General features: G+C 55.6%; 1 protein-coding gene across 1 annotated transcript in view; it reads right to left on the bottom strand.

Moving 5' to 3' along the window:
• EYS (eyes shut homolog) overlaps window positions 1-14621 on the bottom strand; it is a 103614-nt gene that overhangs the window by 14147 nt on the left and 74846 nt on the right. Inside the window, exons 32-38 of the mRNA XM_054397483.1 lie at window positions 13782-13972; window positions 11992-12083; window positions 8912-9062; window positions 7994-8106; window positions 6538-6767; window positions 3524-3688; window positions 2327-2480 (exon numbers count right to left, since the gene is read on the bottom strand). Of these exons, the coding sequence (XP_054253458.1) occupies window positions 2327-2480; window positions 3524-3688; window positions 6538-6767; window positions 7994-8106; window positions 8912-9062; window positions 11992-12083; window positions 13782-13972 (1096 nt within the window). The remainder of the gene's footprint in view (window positions 1-2326; window positions 2481-3523; window positions 3689-6537; window positions 6768-7993; window positions 8107-8911; window positions 9063-11991; window positions 12084-13781; window positions 13973-14621) is intronic.

Genomic DNA, 14621 nt, shown 5'->3' with positions numbered 1-14621 from the left:
CTCTCATTTTTCTTTTTCCTTTCCTTTTTCCTTTGTTATTCTTGGTGCAAACTGCTCCAGCCCTGCTGTCAGAAGGCAGAGCCCCAAGCAGAGGTCACTTCTGCCTGTGATGAGCACTCCAAAGGCTGCATGCTGCATGCAGGAGGACCAAGGGCCCCAAACCATTTCTGGCTACATTAAGTAGGAAATGAAGCAGCAGGGAATGGTTCAGTTTCAATGAAGCTGAGCTCCTCCAGCTCACCTCACCTTACACAAGGGGCTTGAACTCAGCACAAACCAACATTTCACACCCTGCAGCTTCCAGGCTGTTAGCTCTGGGACTGCTTGGCCTGCACAAAAGCAGATGAAATCATTCCTTTGCACTCATCCTTTTCCTTCTTCCTTACTGAACTCTGAAGGACAACTTTCTCCTCCAGAGCTTGCAAGTACCCAGTCCTGGTGCCCCCAGCACAAGGACATGGAGCTGTTGGAGGGAACTGCTCTTTGAGATCCTCCAGCCCAACCCTTCTCTAGCTCTGCCCAGGCTGGGGCTAACTATGGCCCTCAGCACCATAGCTCTGCCTCTGAAACACCTCCAGGGATGGGCATTCAGACACTTCCCTGGGCAGCCTGGGCCAGGCTTGGAGAACCCTTTCAGGCAAGAAGGTTCTGCTGATATCCAACCTAACCCTCCCCTGGCACAATCCCAGGCCAGTTCCTCTCCTTCTATCACCTGAGACTAGGGAGCAGAGTCCAACCCCCAGCTCCCTGCAGCCTCTTCTCAGGAGCTGTAGAGAGCAAGGAGGTCTCCCCCCAGCCTCATCTTCTCCACGCCCCCAGCTCCCTCAGCTGCTCCTCCCCAGCCCACTTCTCCAGACCCTTCCCCAGCTCTGTTGCCCTTCTCTGGACCTGCTCCAGCCCTCAATGTCCTTGAAGTGAGGAGCCCAAAACTGAAATCAGCACTCAGGGTGCAGCCTCCCCCAGTGCCCAGTCCAGGGGCACAATCCCTGCCCAGCTCCTGCTGCCTACACCATTACTGCTCCAGGCCAGGCTGCTGGTGCCCTTCTTGCCCACCTGGGCACCTCCTGGCTCATCTCCAGCTGCTGGCACCCAACACCCCCAGATCTTCCTCTCCTGGGCCCTTTCCAGCCACTCTGCTCCCAGCCAGGACCCAGCCCTTGGCCTTGTTGAACCTCATTCCATTGGCCTCAGCTAAGGATGCAGCTTGCCCAGGTCCCTTTGCAGACCCTTTCTGCCCAGGTCCCTTACAGACCCTTCCTGCTCAGGTCCCTCTGCAGACCCTTCCTGCCCAGGTCCCTCACAGACCCTTCCTGCCCAGGTCCCCCTGCAGACCCTTCCTGCTCAGGTCCCTCTGCAGACCCTTCCTGCTCAGGTCCCTCACAGACCCTTCCTGCCCAGGTCCCCCTGCAGACCCTTCCTGCCCAGGTCCCTCACAGACCCTTCCTGTCCAGGTTCCCCTGCAGACCCTTCCTGCCCTTCACTCTTTTGTTACTTGTTCAGTGACACCAAACACAAACTGCATTAAACAAAGCAAGGAATAAATGGAACCAACCTTCCCTTTTAGTGCCAACAACCAGAGGAAGGAGTCCACAAGCACCCAGGTGTTCATTTTGGGGTAGGGAAGAAAGAAATGAATCCCTTATGCAGGGTGACCCTGAACCCTCTAATGACAATCAATCTTCCCAGTGCCAGTGAGCTGCAGTTATGGCTAAGGGCTCATTAGACTTGGAAACCTCTGCAGCACTTGGATGTCTTCATCTGGTGAAGCAGAGGCAGAGTTACCACCAGAGCTAATGTGGTGTAGACAATTAGCTGAGCAGTGTCCCACACAAGAGTGGCTTTGAGATTGCAAAACAAACTCGGAACCCCTTGGTGGCAATGAGTTGTAGGCTTCCATCTTGATACACTCACACCTTGAGTCCTTCTACCTTGAGTCCTCCTACCTCAAAGTCTTCTACTTTCTCAGAGAAAAAAAAAAACAAACATCTCTGGCAGAAGAAGCTTCTTGACTGAAAGGGTTCTCAAAGCCTCAGCAGGGCAGAGCAGGGAGGCAGGAGAAGCTCTCTGGACCTACTCACCACAGCCCTTCTAATCCATCCCTTGGCCTACTTGGCCACAAGGACACACTGCTGGCTCTTGGGCATCCTTCTGGCCCCCATGACCCCCAGGTCCCCTTCCCCAGAGCTGCTCTCCAACAGCTCAGTCCCCAGCCTCTGCTGTCCATGGGGTTGTTCCTCCCCAGGTGCCAGGCTCTACCCCTGCCCATGTAGGCTTTCATTCTGCCTGCTCCCCCCAGCTCCAGAGGAGCAGAGTGGGAGGTTCTCACCTGAGAGTGATGGGGGTGAGGCTGCCCTTGCTGATGGCCTGACTGAGGGACACAGTCAGGATGTTCTGAGGGGTCCCACAGCCGAGCCGAGCTGTTGGCCTGCCCTCCACCAGGTACAAGTGCAGGAACTGCTCTCCAAAACTCCTGTCTCCAGCTTGGAAAACAACCATTGGAAACAGTCACATGGCTGAAAGTGCAGAACATCCCCATTGCAGTGCTCCACCATCTGACATGGAGGAGCAGTGGTCCCTGGCAGCCTGGAGCCAGCTGAGTGCTGAACTGCATCTGGAGCAGGGAGAGCAGCAGCACAGGGAAGGGATTCTGCCCCTCTGCTCTGATCTGCTCAGACCCCACCTGCAGCACTGCCTCCAGCTCTGGGGCCTCCAGCACAAGAGGGACCTGGAGGGGGTCCAGAGGAGATCACAAACATGATCAGAGGGCTGGAGAACCTCCCATGTGGGGGCAGGCTGGGAGAGTTGGGACTGTTCAGCCTGGAGAGGAGAAGGCTCCAGAGAGACCTTTAGAGCAGCCTTCCAGTACATGAAGGGGCTCCAGGAGAGCTGGGGAGAGACTTTGGACAAGGGCTGGGAGTGCCAGGCTGAGGGACAATAATTTCAGCTGGGAGAGGGCAGAGTGAGACTGGAGAGGAGGAAGAAATTCCTGACAGTAATGGTGGGGAGAGACTGGAACAGGTTGCCCAGGGAGGCTGTGGATGCCTCCTCCCTGGAGATGTTCAAGGCCAGGCTGGATGAGGCCCTGAGCAACCTGGGCTGGTGGGAGGTGTCCCTGCCTGTCGCAGGGGGTTGGCACTGGATGATCTCTGAGGTGCTTTCCAACCCAACCCATTCTGTGACTCTGTGGCCTTTGAGGTCCCTTCCAGCCTGACCCATCTCCTGCTCCCATGATTTGTGCCTCAGAGCTGCAGCCCTGCCAGCTGCCCTCCTGTGCTTGCCATGTTCTGTCCTGGCAGCAAGCAGCACTCTGCAGTTCCTCTGTTCTGCTCAACGAGCCATAAATTAGAGAACTTTCCAGAGGCACACAAGGAGCAAAAGGTTCCAGATGGGAGCATCAGGATCCCAACAAGGCTTCTCCTGCCTTGTAATGCCTGATTTTGCTGCTGAGTGGGAAGTGCCAGGCTGAAGTGGGACCTGGAGGAGCCCCAGCTGATGCAGAGCTGCAAGCGCCCTTGGTACTCACTGTAGAGAATGGTGCCACGTGGAGCTGTTGTCTTCACTGTCAGGTGCAGAGTTGTCACACTGGTGGGCTCCTGCCCAGGGGCAGCCCTGCTCCCAGATCCAGGGGTCAGGGAAGGTAGCTCCAGGTAAGAATTTCCAGTGAAGGATGGAAAAAAAAGTGCTATGTCTGAAACAAGGCAAAAAGAGAGCTTCAGCACTACATTTAATCTGAGAGTCATGGAACTGAGGGACCCTCCAAGCTCATCTTGTCCAGCCCCCTGCAGGCAGCAGGGACACCTCCAGCTAGAGCAGGCTGCCCAGGGACACAGCAAGGCTGAGCTTGAATGGCTCCAGGGATGGAGCCTCCACCACCTCCCTGGGCAGCCTGTTCCAGTGTCTCCCCAGCCTCACTGTGCAGAACTTCCTCCTGATGTCCAACCTAACCCTGCCCTGCTCCAGTTCCAAACCCTTGCCCCTGGTCCTGTCTCCACAGTCCCTTCTGCACAGTCGCTCCCCAGCCTGCCTGCAGCTCCCCTGCAGAGATTGAAATGCAGCTCTGAGGTCTCCCTGCAGCCTTCTCTTTTCCAGGCTGAGCACCCCCAGCTCCCTCAGCCTGTCCCCACAGCAGAGGTTCTCCAGCCCTCTGATCATCTTTGTGGCCTCCTCTGGAACCTCTCCATCAGCTCCAGGTCTCTCTTGTGCTGAGGGCTCCATATCTGGACACAGCCCTGCAGGTGAGGTCTCCCCAGAGCAGAGCAGAGCAGTACAGAGGGGCAGGATCCTCTCTCTCCAGCTCTGGCCACACTGCTTTGGATAAAGCCCAGGCTGCCCTTGGCCTTCTGTGCTGCCAGTGCCCACTGCTGGCTCCTGCCCAGCTTCTCCTCCATGCCTTGCTCTCTCCATCAACACCTCTGTGAATAAGGTTGTTTAGTCTGGAGAAGAGGAGGCTGGAGGAGACCTCCTTGCTCTCTACAGCTCCCTGACAGGAAGTTGGAGCCAGGCTGGGGTTGATCTCTTCTTGACAACAGGATGTGGCCTCAAGTTGCAGCAGGGGAGGGTTAGGTTGGCTGTGAGGAGAAGCTTCTTGCTGCTCAATACAAGAAGGCTTTTGCATCCCACCAGGAATAGAGCTGTTCCCAGCAGGCAGAGGGCTCAGCAGCTACATCAAGGCAGTGATGAATACCTGAGCTGCTCTCTCCATCTCCAGCTCACAGAATGTCCCAAGGAACCAAATTTCACAGCCTGAAGTGGAATTTAATCTTTTATCTCATGATCACCATGGGAAGAAAATCAAAGTGAAATAAACATGGTGCAGAAAATTCCTAGGGATTCTGCCTGGCTCCAGACAAAACCTGACCTGGATATTTCCTGAAGCATCCCCACCACAGCCCAGCACTACCAGACCCAGCTCAGCTCAGCTGAAGCTGCAGAGAGCTGGGAAGCAATGGATGAGCTGAGAGCAGCTGCTTCCAGACAACAAAACAGCAACCAAGAGAAATCTGCCCCCTGCTGCTCTGCCCAGTTTTGCTGCTGGGCCCAGTTCGGGGCTCCCCAGTTCAGCAGGGACAGGGATCTGCTGGAGAGAGTCCTACAAAGAGCTGCAAGGATGCTGAAAGGCCTGGAACATCTCTGTGAGGGAGAAAGGCTGATAGCCCTGGGGCTGCTGAGCCTGGAGAGGAGAAGGCTGGGAGGGGATCTTAGCAATGTCTGTAAATATCTCAGGGGTGAGGGGCAAGAAGGGGCCAGGCTCTGTTCAGGAGTGTCCTGTGACAGGACAAGGGGCAGTGGACACCAACTGGAATCCAGGAGAAACTTCTTTGTTGCGAGGGTGCTGAGCCCTGGAGCAGGCTGCCCAGAGAGGTTGTGGAGTCTCCTCTGGAGCCTTTCCAGCCCCACCTGGCTGTGTTCCTGTGTGCCCTGCCCTGGGTGCCCCTGCTCTGCCAGGGGGTTGGACTGGGTGAGCTCCAGAGGTCCCTTCCACCCCTGCCAGGCTGTGATTCTGTGCCTGTCACAGACAAACTCAGAGCTCAGAGCTCTCCATTTCCCTGCTGCCTTTGCAACCTTGTTGCAGAGGACCTGACCTAAAGCAATACACAAAGCCCTTCAGGCAGCCTCTCAGAGCCAGCAGCTCTCCTCTTCCCAAGCCCAGCACATTGCACTCTGCCTTTTCATGGAACATTTTAGCAAACCTTCCCAGAATACTGAAAAAAAAAATATTAGCGGTGGGGGGAGGCTTGCAAAATGTTAATCCTGTAATTAGCAGGCAGGCAGAGCCTTGTCCTCAGCAATGATGTTCCACAGCTCTCTCAGTGAACTTTAGGGTAAGAGGCAACCATCTACCTTCAGGGAGGAGCTTTGTGCTTCCCCTACCTGTGTGCAGGGATTGCAGAGCCACCAGCTCTGAACAAAAAGGTTTTCCTGGACATAATTCATAGAATTATTATGGACTGGCTTGGGTTGGAAGGGACCTCCAAAGCTCCTCCAGTCCAACCCCCTCTGCACTCAGCAGGGACATCCTCCACTAGATCATGTTGCTCAGAGCCTTGAATGTCTCCAGGGATGGGTCCCCAACCACCTCCCTGGGCAACCTGTTGCAGTGTTCCAGCACCCTCCTGGTGCAGAACTTGTTCCTCACATCCAATCTCAATCTGCTCTGCTCTCATTTCAAACCACTGCCCCTGGTGCTGTCCCTGCAGGGAACAGTCTCCCTCCATCCTTCCTCCATCCCCCCTTGGCCTGTCTCTAGACACCCTCAGGATAAGTTCCTCTGCAGCCTTCCTGCAGGATCCCTTCAGGTCCTGGCAGGCAGCTCTGAGGCCCCCTGGAGCCTTCTCCTCTCCAGGCTGAACACCCCCAGCTCCCTCAGCCTGGCCTCACAGCAGAGCTGCTCCAACCTCACACCAGGAACCTACCCCTGAGTTTGCAGCAGTCCCTGGGCTGGTCAGGTGAGAGCCCTGCTGCTGCCCAGCCCTGCCCTTGTGCCAGCTCCCAGGCAGCAGGGGCTGGCACCCCAGAGCTCAGAGCAGCCCCCAGTACCTTTGTGGCAGAAGCGGCCAGTGAAGTGCAGGGGGCAGTGGCACTCGAAGGAGCTGGCCCCTGAGGGCAGAGAGAGCGGCTGGCAGGTGCCTCCATTGTGGCACAGCCCCTCCTGGCACACAGGTGGCAGCAGGGAGGGCATCTCAGAGGGCACAGCAGGCTCGGGCAACCCGGGCATGGCAGGAGAAAGCACAGGGAGTGCTGCTGGCTCGGGGCTGGGGACAGGAGTCCTGAAAGGAGAGAGGAAAAGGCTCAGAGCTACTGAAGAAATAACCAGGAGAGCAAATTTACCCTTCAGTAAACACCCAAACAGCTACCCCTGGAGCTGCTCCAGCACCGTCTGGCCATGGTACCTGGGGCCAGGCCTTGGTGGCCATGGTGGGGTTGGGTTGGTGGTTGGACTGGGAGCTCCATGATTTGATGTCTTTTTGGTTTTTTTTTTTTTTTTTTCTCCTTTCACAGTCTCACAGGTTGAAAGGGACCTCAAGAGAATGAAGAAGTAGTTGGAGAAGAGTTCTCAGCTCACCCAGCCCAACCCTTCTCTAGCTCTGCCCAGGCTGGGGCTAACCTCAGCAGCTCCCATCAGCTCTGCCTCCCTGAAACACCTCCAGGGATGGGCATTCAGCCACCTCCTGGGCAGCCTGGGCCAGGCTGGGAGAACCCTTTCAGGCAAGAAGGTTCTGCAAATGTCCAACCTACCCCTCCCCTGGTGCCATCTGGGGACATTTCCTCTCCTTCTGTCATTTGTTCCTAGGGAGCAGATGCCTACACTCACAGTCTCAGAGTCTAGCAGAGGCTGGAAGGGACCTCCAGAGATCATCAGGTCCAACCCCCTGCCAGAGCAGCATCACTCAGGGGAGTCTGCACAGGAATGCATCCAGGTGGGGTTGGAAAGTCTCCAGAGAATGAGATTCCACAACCCCCCTGGGCAGCCTGTTCCAGGGCTCTGTCACCCTCACTGTCAAGAAGTTTCTCCTCCTGTTGAACTCAAATCTTCTATGTTCAAGTTTGAACTCATTGTTCCTTGGCTTATCACTGTGCACCACCCAAAAGAGCTTGGCCCCCTCCTCCTGACACCCACCCCTCAGCTATTGATAGACATTGATCAGATCCCCTCTCAGCCTTCTCTTCTCTGCACTAAACAGCCCCAGGTCTCTCAGTCTCTCTTCACAGGGGAGATGCTCAAGTCCCCTAAGCATCCTCCTGGCTCTCCCTTGGATTCTCTCCAGCAGGTCTCTGTCTCTCTTGAACTGGGGAGCCTCAAACTGGACACAGGATTGCAGCTGTGGTCTCAGCAGGGCAGAGTAGAGAGGGAGAAGAACTTCCCTAGCCCTGCTGGACACCTTTCTTTCCTATACCTGTTGCTGAAATTCTCTGAAATGGTCACTCCAGGAAGAAAGCAGCAGTAGCACAAACATTTCCTTCCAACTCAAACACAGCACCAGGTGGACTTTACCTGCACTTGTCAACATTGCTCCTTCCCACAGCACTGGAGAGGTTGAAAGGTCCCAGGGTGTTGACTTGTGCCAGCTGTATGCAGCCAGTGAAATTGGAGCCAGGGCCAGGCCTCTGCATGGGAGAAGATGCTTAGAGTTGGTTTGCTTCCTGCTGCTGTGATCAGCTGGAAAATCATCACAGAGCCACAAACGGCAGGGGTTGGAAGGGACCTCTGGAGCTCACCCAGTCCAACCCCCTGGCAGAGCAGGGGCACCCAGGGCAGGGCACACAGGAACACAGCCAGGTAGGGCTGGAAAGGCTCCAGAGAAGGAGACTCCACAAACTCTCTGGGCAGCCTGCTGCAGGGCTCAGCACCCTCACACCAAAGAAGTTTCTCCTCCTGTTGAGGTGGAACCTCCTGGGTTCCAGTTGGTGTCCACTGCTCCTTGTCCTGCCCTGGGCACCACTGACCAGAGCCTGGCCCCTTCTTGCCCCTCACCCCTCAGATATTTACAGACATTGCTCAGATCCCCTCCCAGCCTTCTCCTCTCCAGGCTCAGCAGCCCCAGGGCTCTCAGCCTTTCTTCACAGCAGAGAGGTTCAAGTCACTTAAAACTCATCCAGTGCCAACCCCCTGCCATGGGCAGGGACACCTCCCACCAGCCCAGCTTGCTCAAGGTCTCATCCAGCCTGGCCTGGAACACCTCCAGGGAGGGGGCAGCCACAACAGAATGTTAGGGGTTGGAAGGGACCTCTGGAGATCACCCACTCCAAGGGCAGGGCACACAGGAACACAGCCAGGTGGGGTCTGAATGTCTGCAGAGATGGAGACTCCACAGCCTCCCTGGGCAGCCTGCTCCTGGTACCAATCCTGTCCCATGTGCCAGTCCTCAGACTAGAAGCAGCTCCAGACTGAAAGGACACAGAAGACACTGACCTGCTGCACTGCATCACCACCAGGCAGTCCACCAACAAACACAGGTCCTGTGCCCAGCTTGGAAGGAGTGCCCTGAGCATGCTGAGAGCTTCTTCTTTCTCCTGGCAGCCTCAGGACTGACATCTGTGCCTCACAGGGTGCCAGGCTTTGCCTGCAGGAGGGGAGAGGCAGGCACCAGGTCAGTACCACCAACAGCTGAGATTGCTCTGCAGCTGGCAAAGGAATGAGGCTGTCACCAAAGCAGGGAGGGAGGATGACCAAGCAAGACTTGGGTTGATGTTACAAAAGCATAAAGCTGAAAGCTGCTGGGAACAGCTGTGGCTCTGGGGTCTGAGCTCCCATGTGAATGAAGCCATCTGAAAAATCTCAGCAGTGCAATCTCTAACCCCACCCCCAAGCACCTTGTGATGGCTGAGGAGAACAGAGGTCACTGAAAGCTTGATCATTGGACAAGAGTCAGTCACTGACCTCAAACAATTCCAGCATCCCACTAAAACCAACCCAAAATAACCCAGCAAAGCAGCTTAAAATACACTGCATCTGCAAGAGTGGATCACAGACTGGCAAGGGTTGGAAAGGACCTCTGGAGGTCCAACTAGAGCAGGGACACAGCAAGGCTGAGACTGAATGTCCCCAGGGATGGGGCCTGATCCTGCTCCTGCTGGTTGCACTATTGCCCAGGTGCCTGGCCACAGGTGTCTTGGACCCCTCCAGGGGTGGGGACTGCACCACTTCCCTGTGGGCAGCCTGTGCCAGCCCCTGAGCACTCCATCTGTGAAGGATTCTCCCTGCTGCCATCCAATCTGCTGCTGTCCCCAGGGGGTTTACTCAGACAGAAAGCATCCCAGCTCCCTCCACAGTCATTAAATTCTCACTCCAGGCTGCAGCTTTTGAGGTTCCTCACACCTGCTGCTGCTGCCTGTGCCCTGCTGAGACACCAGGCAGCAGCAGCAGCTTCCTTGCTGCAGATGAGCTGAGAAGGCAACACCACATGAATTCTGTCCCCCCCTGACAGCAGACTCCTAGTCCCTGGACCTGATTTTCTGTTCCTAGAGAACGATTGAGCCAAATGAATGAGAACAACAGAGCTCAAGACAAGGCATGATGGAAATGTTGCTGACACAGTGGGAAAAAATAACCCCAAACCCAACACCCCAGCCTGTGTCTGGTGCTCTGAGGAGTGAATAAACACAGCAGCCTCTTCTCTTCACAGAGCTCACATCTGCAGTACTAAATGCAGCTCAGAGAATCCTGGAGCTCTTTGGCTTGGCAAAGCCCTCTGAGATCCTCCAGCCCAACCCCACCATGGCCACCAAACCCTGGCCCCAGGTGCCATGGCCACAGCTTTCTGGAACACCTCCAGGGATGGGGACTCCACCACCTCCCTGGGCAGCCTCTGCCAGTCCCTGACCACTCTTGCAGCACAGAAGTCAGAGCAGCCTTCAGCATCCCCTCACAGGCTTCTGTGGGGTGAATTTCTCTAATCTCTTGCCAACCTTCCTAAACAAACCCTCAAGCTCCATCTCCTTCTGCAGGAACAAAGTCAGAAAGGTCATGGCAGCTCTGCAGAGATGCCTTCAGGTGTTGAAGAACTGTGAGGCTAAGCCTGGCCTGCAGCAACCACAGAATCACAGAATGGGTTGGGTTGGGTTGGAAGGGACCTAAAAGGTCATCCAGTGCCAACCCCCTGCCATGGGCAGGGACACCTCCCACCAGCCCAGGCTGCTCAAGACCTCATCCAGTCTGGCCTTGAACACCTCCAGGGAGGAGGCATCCACAGCCTCTCTGGACAACCTATTCCAGTGTCTCCCCACACCCTCACTGTCAGGAATTTCTTCCTCCTCTCCAGTCTCAATCTGCCCTCTCCCAGCTCAAAGCCATTATCCCTCATGCTGGCACTCCCAGCCTGTGCTGGTTTGAGTTGTAGCTGGAGTTAAAAGCTCAAATGATAAGAGATTGAGATTCCTCCTCCCTTTTCCTAGTAAGGTAGAAACAGACAAAAAATCAAACAAAAAAAGGGTAGGGTAGGGGAGAGGAGAGATAAAAAGTCACCAGAGAGAAGAGCCTGGAATCAGTTTGGAAGTAGAAGAGGTCAATTTTTCACAGAATATAGATCTAGCACCAAGGTAAGAGATAAGGATAAAGAGGAAAATATCCAAAAGCAAGCCTGAATGGCCTTGCATTCCCCTGGATGCAAGTGGATTCAGTCCTTTGGGAGGCCTGGATGCAGCTTGGAGAAATGGGCTCTGACCACGGGGTCAGTGCAGGAGGCAGCAGCCACAGAGGAGGCAAGAAACAGAGGGCAGTAAGGGATGAGTGCCCTTTTTATAGGCTTGCTGGACAGGAAGGGGGAGGGGAACAGACCACCTGTGACCCAGGCCACCCCTCCTCCTGGGAGGGGGAAAACCAAAGTCTCTCTCTCTCTGCCCACCTGCATCGAGCTTGTTTGGTCCACCTGGGGGCTGGGTTCTCTCTGCCCCCTGCAAGGAGGGGTGCAAGCCAGCACACAGGCCTCGGCCAGAGTCCCTCCCCAGCTCTCCTGGAGCACCTTCAGGTGCTGGAAGGCTGCTCTAAGGTCTCTTACTGTGCTCCAGTAGCATCAGCAGCAAAAAGCATGACTCTGCTCTGAGGGAAAGTGCCATGGCTCCTTTTAAGAAGCCAAGCTGTAAGCTAAGATTTTAGAGAAATTTGAGGGCAGATGGAGGACTGAAGAAAAGGAGGCTGCAGGGAGCCCTTCTCTCTCCAGCTCCCTGAAAGAGGTTCCAAGTGGTCTCTTTCCTCAAGAAGAAGTGAGAGGGCAAGGGGCAATGGACACAAACTGGAAGCCAGGAACTTAAGGAGAAACTTGTTTGGTGTCAGGCTGCTTAGCCCTGTAGCAGGCTGCCCAGAGGGGTTGTGGAGTCTCCTGCTCTGGAGCCTTTGAGCCCCACCTGGCTGTGTCCCTGAGTGCCCTGCCCTGGGTACCCTGTTCTGGCAGAGGGGTGGTCTGGGTGAGCTGCAGAGGTCCCTCCCAGAGGTCCCTCCCTGCTGTTGTGTGGCTCTAAAGCAGGAGCAGAGGCAGCAGCAGGCAGGACCCTTACCTGATCTGCACCTCGTACCAGCGTCCATCATCCACCCCAGCAGCTGCAGTGATGCTGTTGACCTCTGCTGCTTCATCACAGGCAAACTCCAACTGCAGGGTAGGGGAAAAAAAGCTTTTGGTGCAGAGACCCCCAACAGCTGAACTCAGGCTCAGAAAAAGGACTTGAAAAATACTGAAAGGTTTCCTAAATCCTGAGGGATGGCACGTGTGGGAAAATGAATCCTAGGAGGGCTCAGGATGGAAGGAAGCTCAGAGCTCATCTCCTTCAAGCTCCTCACCATGCCCAGGGACACCTCTCAGCTAGAATCAGCTGCTCAAGGTCTCATCCAGGCTGGCCTGGAACATCCCCAGGCAGGAGGCAGCCACAGCCTCCCTGGGCAGCCTGTGCCAGAGTCTCACCACCCTGGCACTGAAGAACTTCTTCCTCAGCTCCAGTCTGACCCTGCTCTGCCTCAGCTTCAAACCATTCCCCCTTGGCCTGTCTCAGACACCCTCATGAGAGTCTCCCTGCAGCCTTCCTGCAGGATCCCTTCAGGTCCTGGCAGGCAGCTCTGAGGTCCCCCTGGAGCCTTCTCCTGTCCAGGCTGCATACCCCCAGCTCCCTCAGCCTGGCCTCACAGCAGAGCTGCTCATGAACCCTGAGGATGAGGATGTCTGGAGCACCAGAGATGTGCAAAGCCCACCTGGCTGCTTCCTAGCCTGCAGGAAAAGGCTTGAGAGGTTGAGTAGCTCACAGCCAGCTCCTGTGGACCTGACCTACACAGAACCTGACCATCTGCAGCCCAGCTGCAATCCACTCTGGACAGGGCTGGATTTTACTCACCCTTTGACAGCCTCCTTCCAGTTCCACACACCTAATGGGGCATGAAAGGGCTGAGCACTTTGCAACACCATTGAATTTCCTCTGCTAAGGTGAACCAGCTCCTGATTTCATGGCTTGTCTGCTGGTAAATTGGGGCTTGAGTGGGAGTCTGAAGCCCTTTCTGCCTCGGGTTTTAAATCTGGGTGTGATTGAACATCTTTGTGAAAGATGAAAGGAAAGCAATGACTCTTAACGTGCCACTTTGGGACCTCTGAAGAGGTTTTTGGCACTCAGAGGACTTTGGTGTTTGTGGGGCTTGGGGTAGGGTAGGAAAATATTTGTCTGTGTTGGTACTTCACTGTGAATACAACTAAGATGGACGAGAGCCATAGGTGCTCTCTGTGCCTAGGATAACTTCCTGACTGAGTTCATCAAATCCTATCCAAGAGTGGCTCAGGATGGAAGGGAGCTCAGAGCTCATCTCCTCCAAGCTCCTCACCATGCCCAGGGACACCTCTCAGCTAGAATCAGCTGCTCAAGGTCTCATCCAGCCTGGCTTGGAACACCCTCAGGCAGGAGGCAGCCACAGCCTCCCTGGGCAGCCTGTGCCAGAGTCTCACCACCCTGGCACTCAAGAACTTCTTCCTCAGCTCCACTCTGACCCTGCTCTGCCTCAGCTCCAAACCATTCCCCCTTGGCCTGTCTGAGACACCCTCATGAGAAGTCCTTCTGCAACCTTCCTGCAGGATCCCTTCAGGTCATGGCAGGCAGCTCTGAGGTCCCCCTGGAGCCTTCTCCTCTCCATGCTGCACCCCAGCTCCCTCAGCCTGGCCTCACAGCAGAGCTGCTCCAGCCCTGGGATCATCTTCATCAAGCCTCTCTGTAGCTCTATCTACTAAATTCTACTCCAGGAGACAGACAACCACTACCTACCCCTTCCCCACATGGCATCTTGCTGCCTTCCTGGGCAGGGCTGGATGCCTTACCTGCAGGGTGCCATGTTGGATGAATAGCTGAAGGAAAAAGTGTCCTCTCCTGCCTGAGCTCTGGGCAACATACAACAGGAGTCCATGAGGGCTGGAGGTGATGAACTGCAAGTGGATGAAGTTTTCCATGCTCAGATGCCAGCCCTGGAATTGCAGGTAGGAGTCCCCCTGGTAGTGAGCATCACTGAAGTCTGGGAAGAGAATGTGGAGAGCTCTCAGCACACAAAGCCCTTTGGCTGCTGCTCTCAGTGCCTTCTCCTCACCCTGCTCAGGTGATCAGAGGTACAGGGTCAGAGAATCACAGAATGGCCAAGGCTGGAAGGCACCTCAGAGATCATCCAGTGCCAACCCCCTGCCATGGGTCAGGGACACCTCCCACCAGCCCAGCTTGCTCAAGGTCTCATCCAGCCTGGCCTGGAACACCTCCAGGGAGGGGGCAGCCACAACAGAATGTTAGGGGTTGAAGGGGACCTCTGGAGATCACCCACTCCAAAGGCAGGGCACACAGGAACACAGCCAGGTGGGGCTGGGAAGGCTCCAGAGAAGGAGACTCCACAACCTCTCTGGGCAGCCTGCTCCAGGGCTCAGCACCCTCACACCAGACAAGTCCCTGACCACTCCTGCAGCACAGAATTGTTTCCTGATGTTCATCCTCACCCTCCCCTGCTGCAGCCTGCAGTGCTGGGCTTTAGAGAACCAAAGCCAAGGTCAAAGCAGCTCCCTGAACATTCACTCTGCTGAGTGCTGCCTGTTCTGCTTCCACCTTCCTTCCACGATTCCATGACTGAGCACCACCAGCACTGGAGTGATCAGGGCCCAGCCCCTGCAGACTGGCTTCCT

This window comes from Indicator indicator, chromosome 2 (assembly GCF_027791375.1).
Source record: "Indicator indicator isolate 239-I01 chromosome 2, UM_Iind_1.1, whole genome shotgun sequence".
Taxonomy (NCBI): Eukaryota; Metazoa; Chordata; class Aves; order Piciformes; family Indicatoridae; genus Indicator; species Indicator indicator.
The sequence above is the reverse complement of the archived record's forward strand: the minus strand, read 5'-3'. Positions and strand labels throughout refer to the sequence as shown.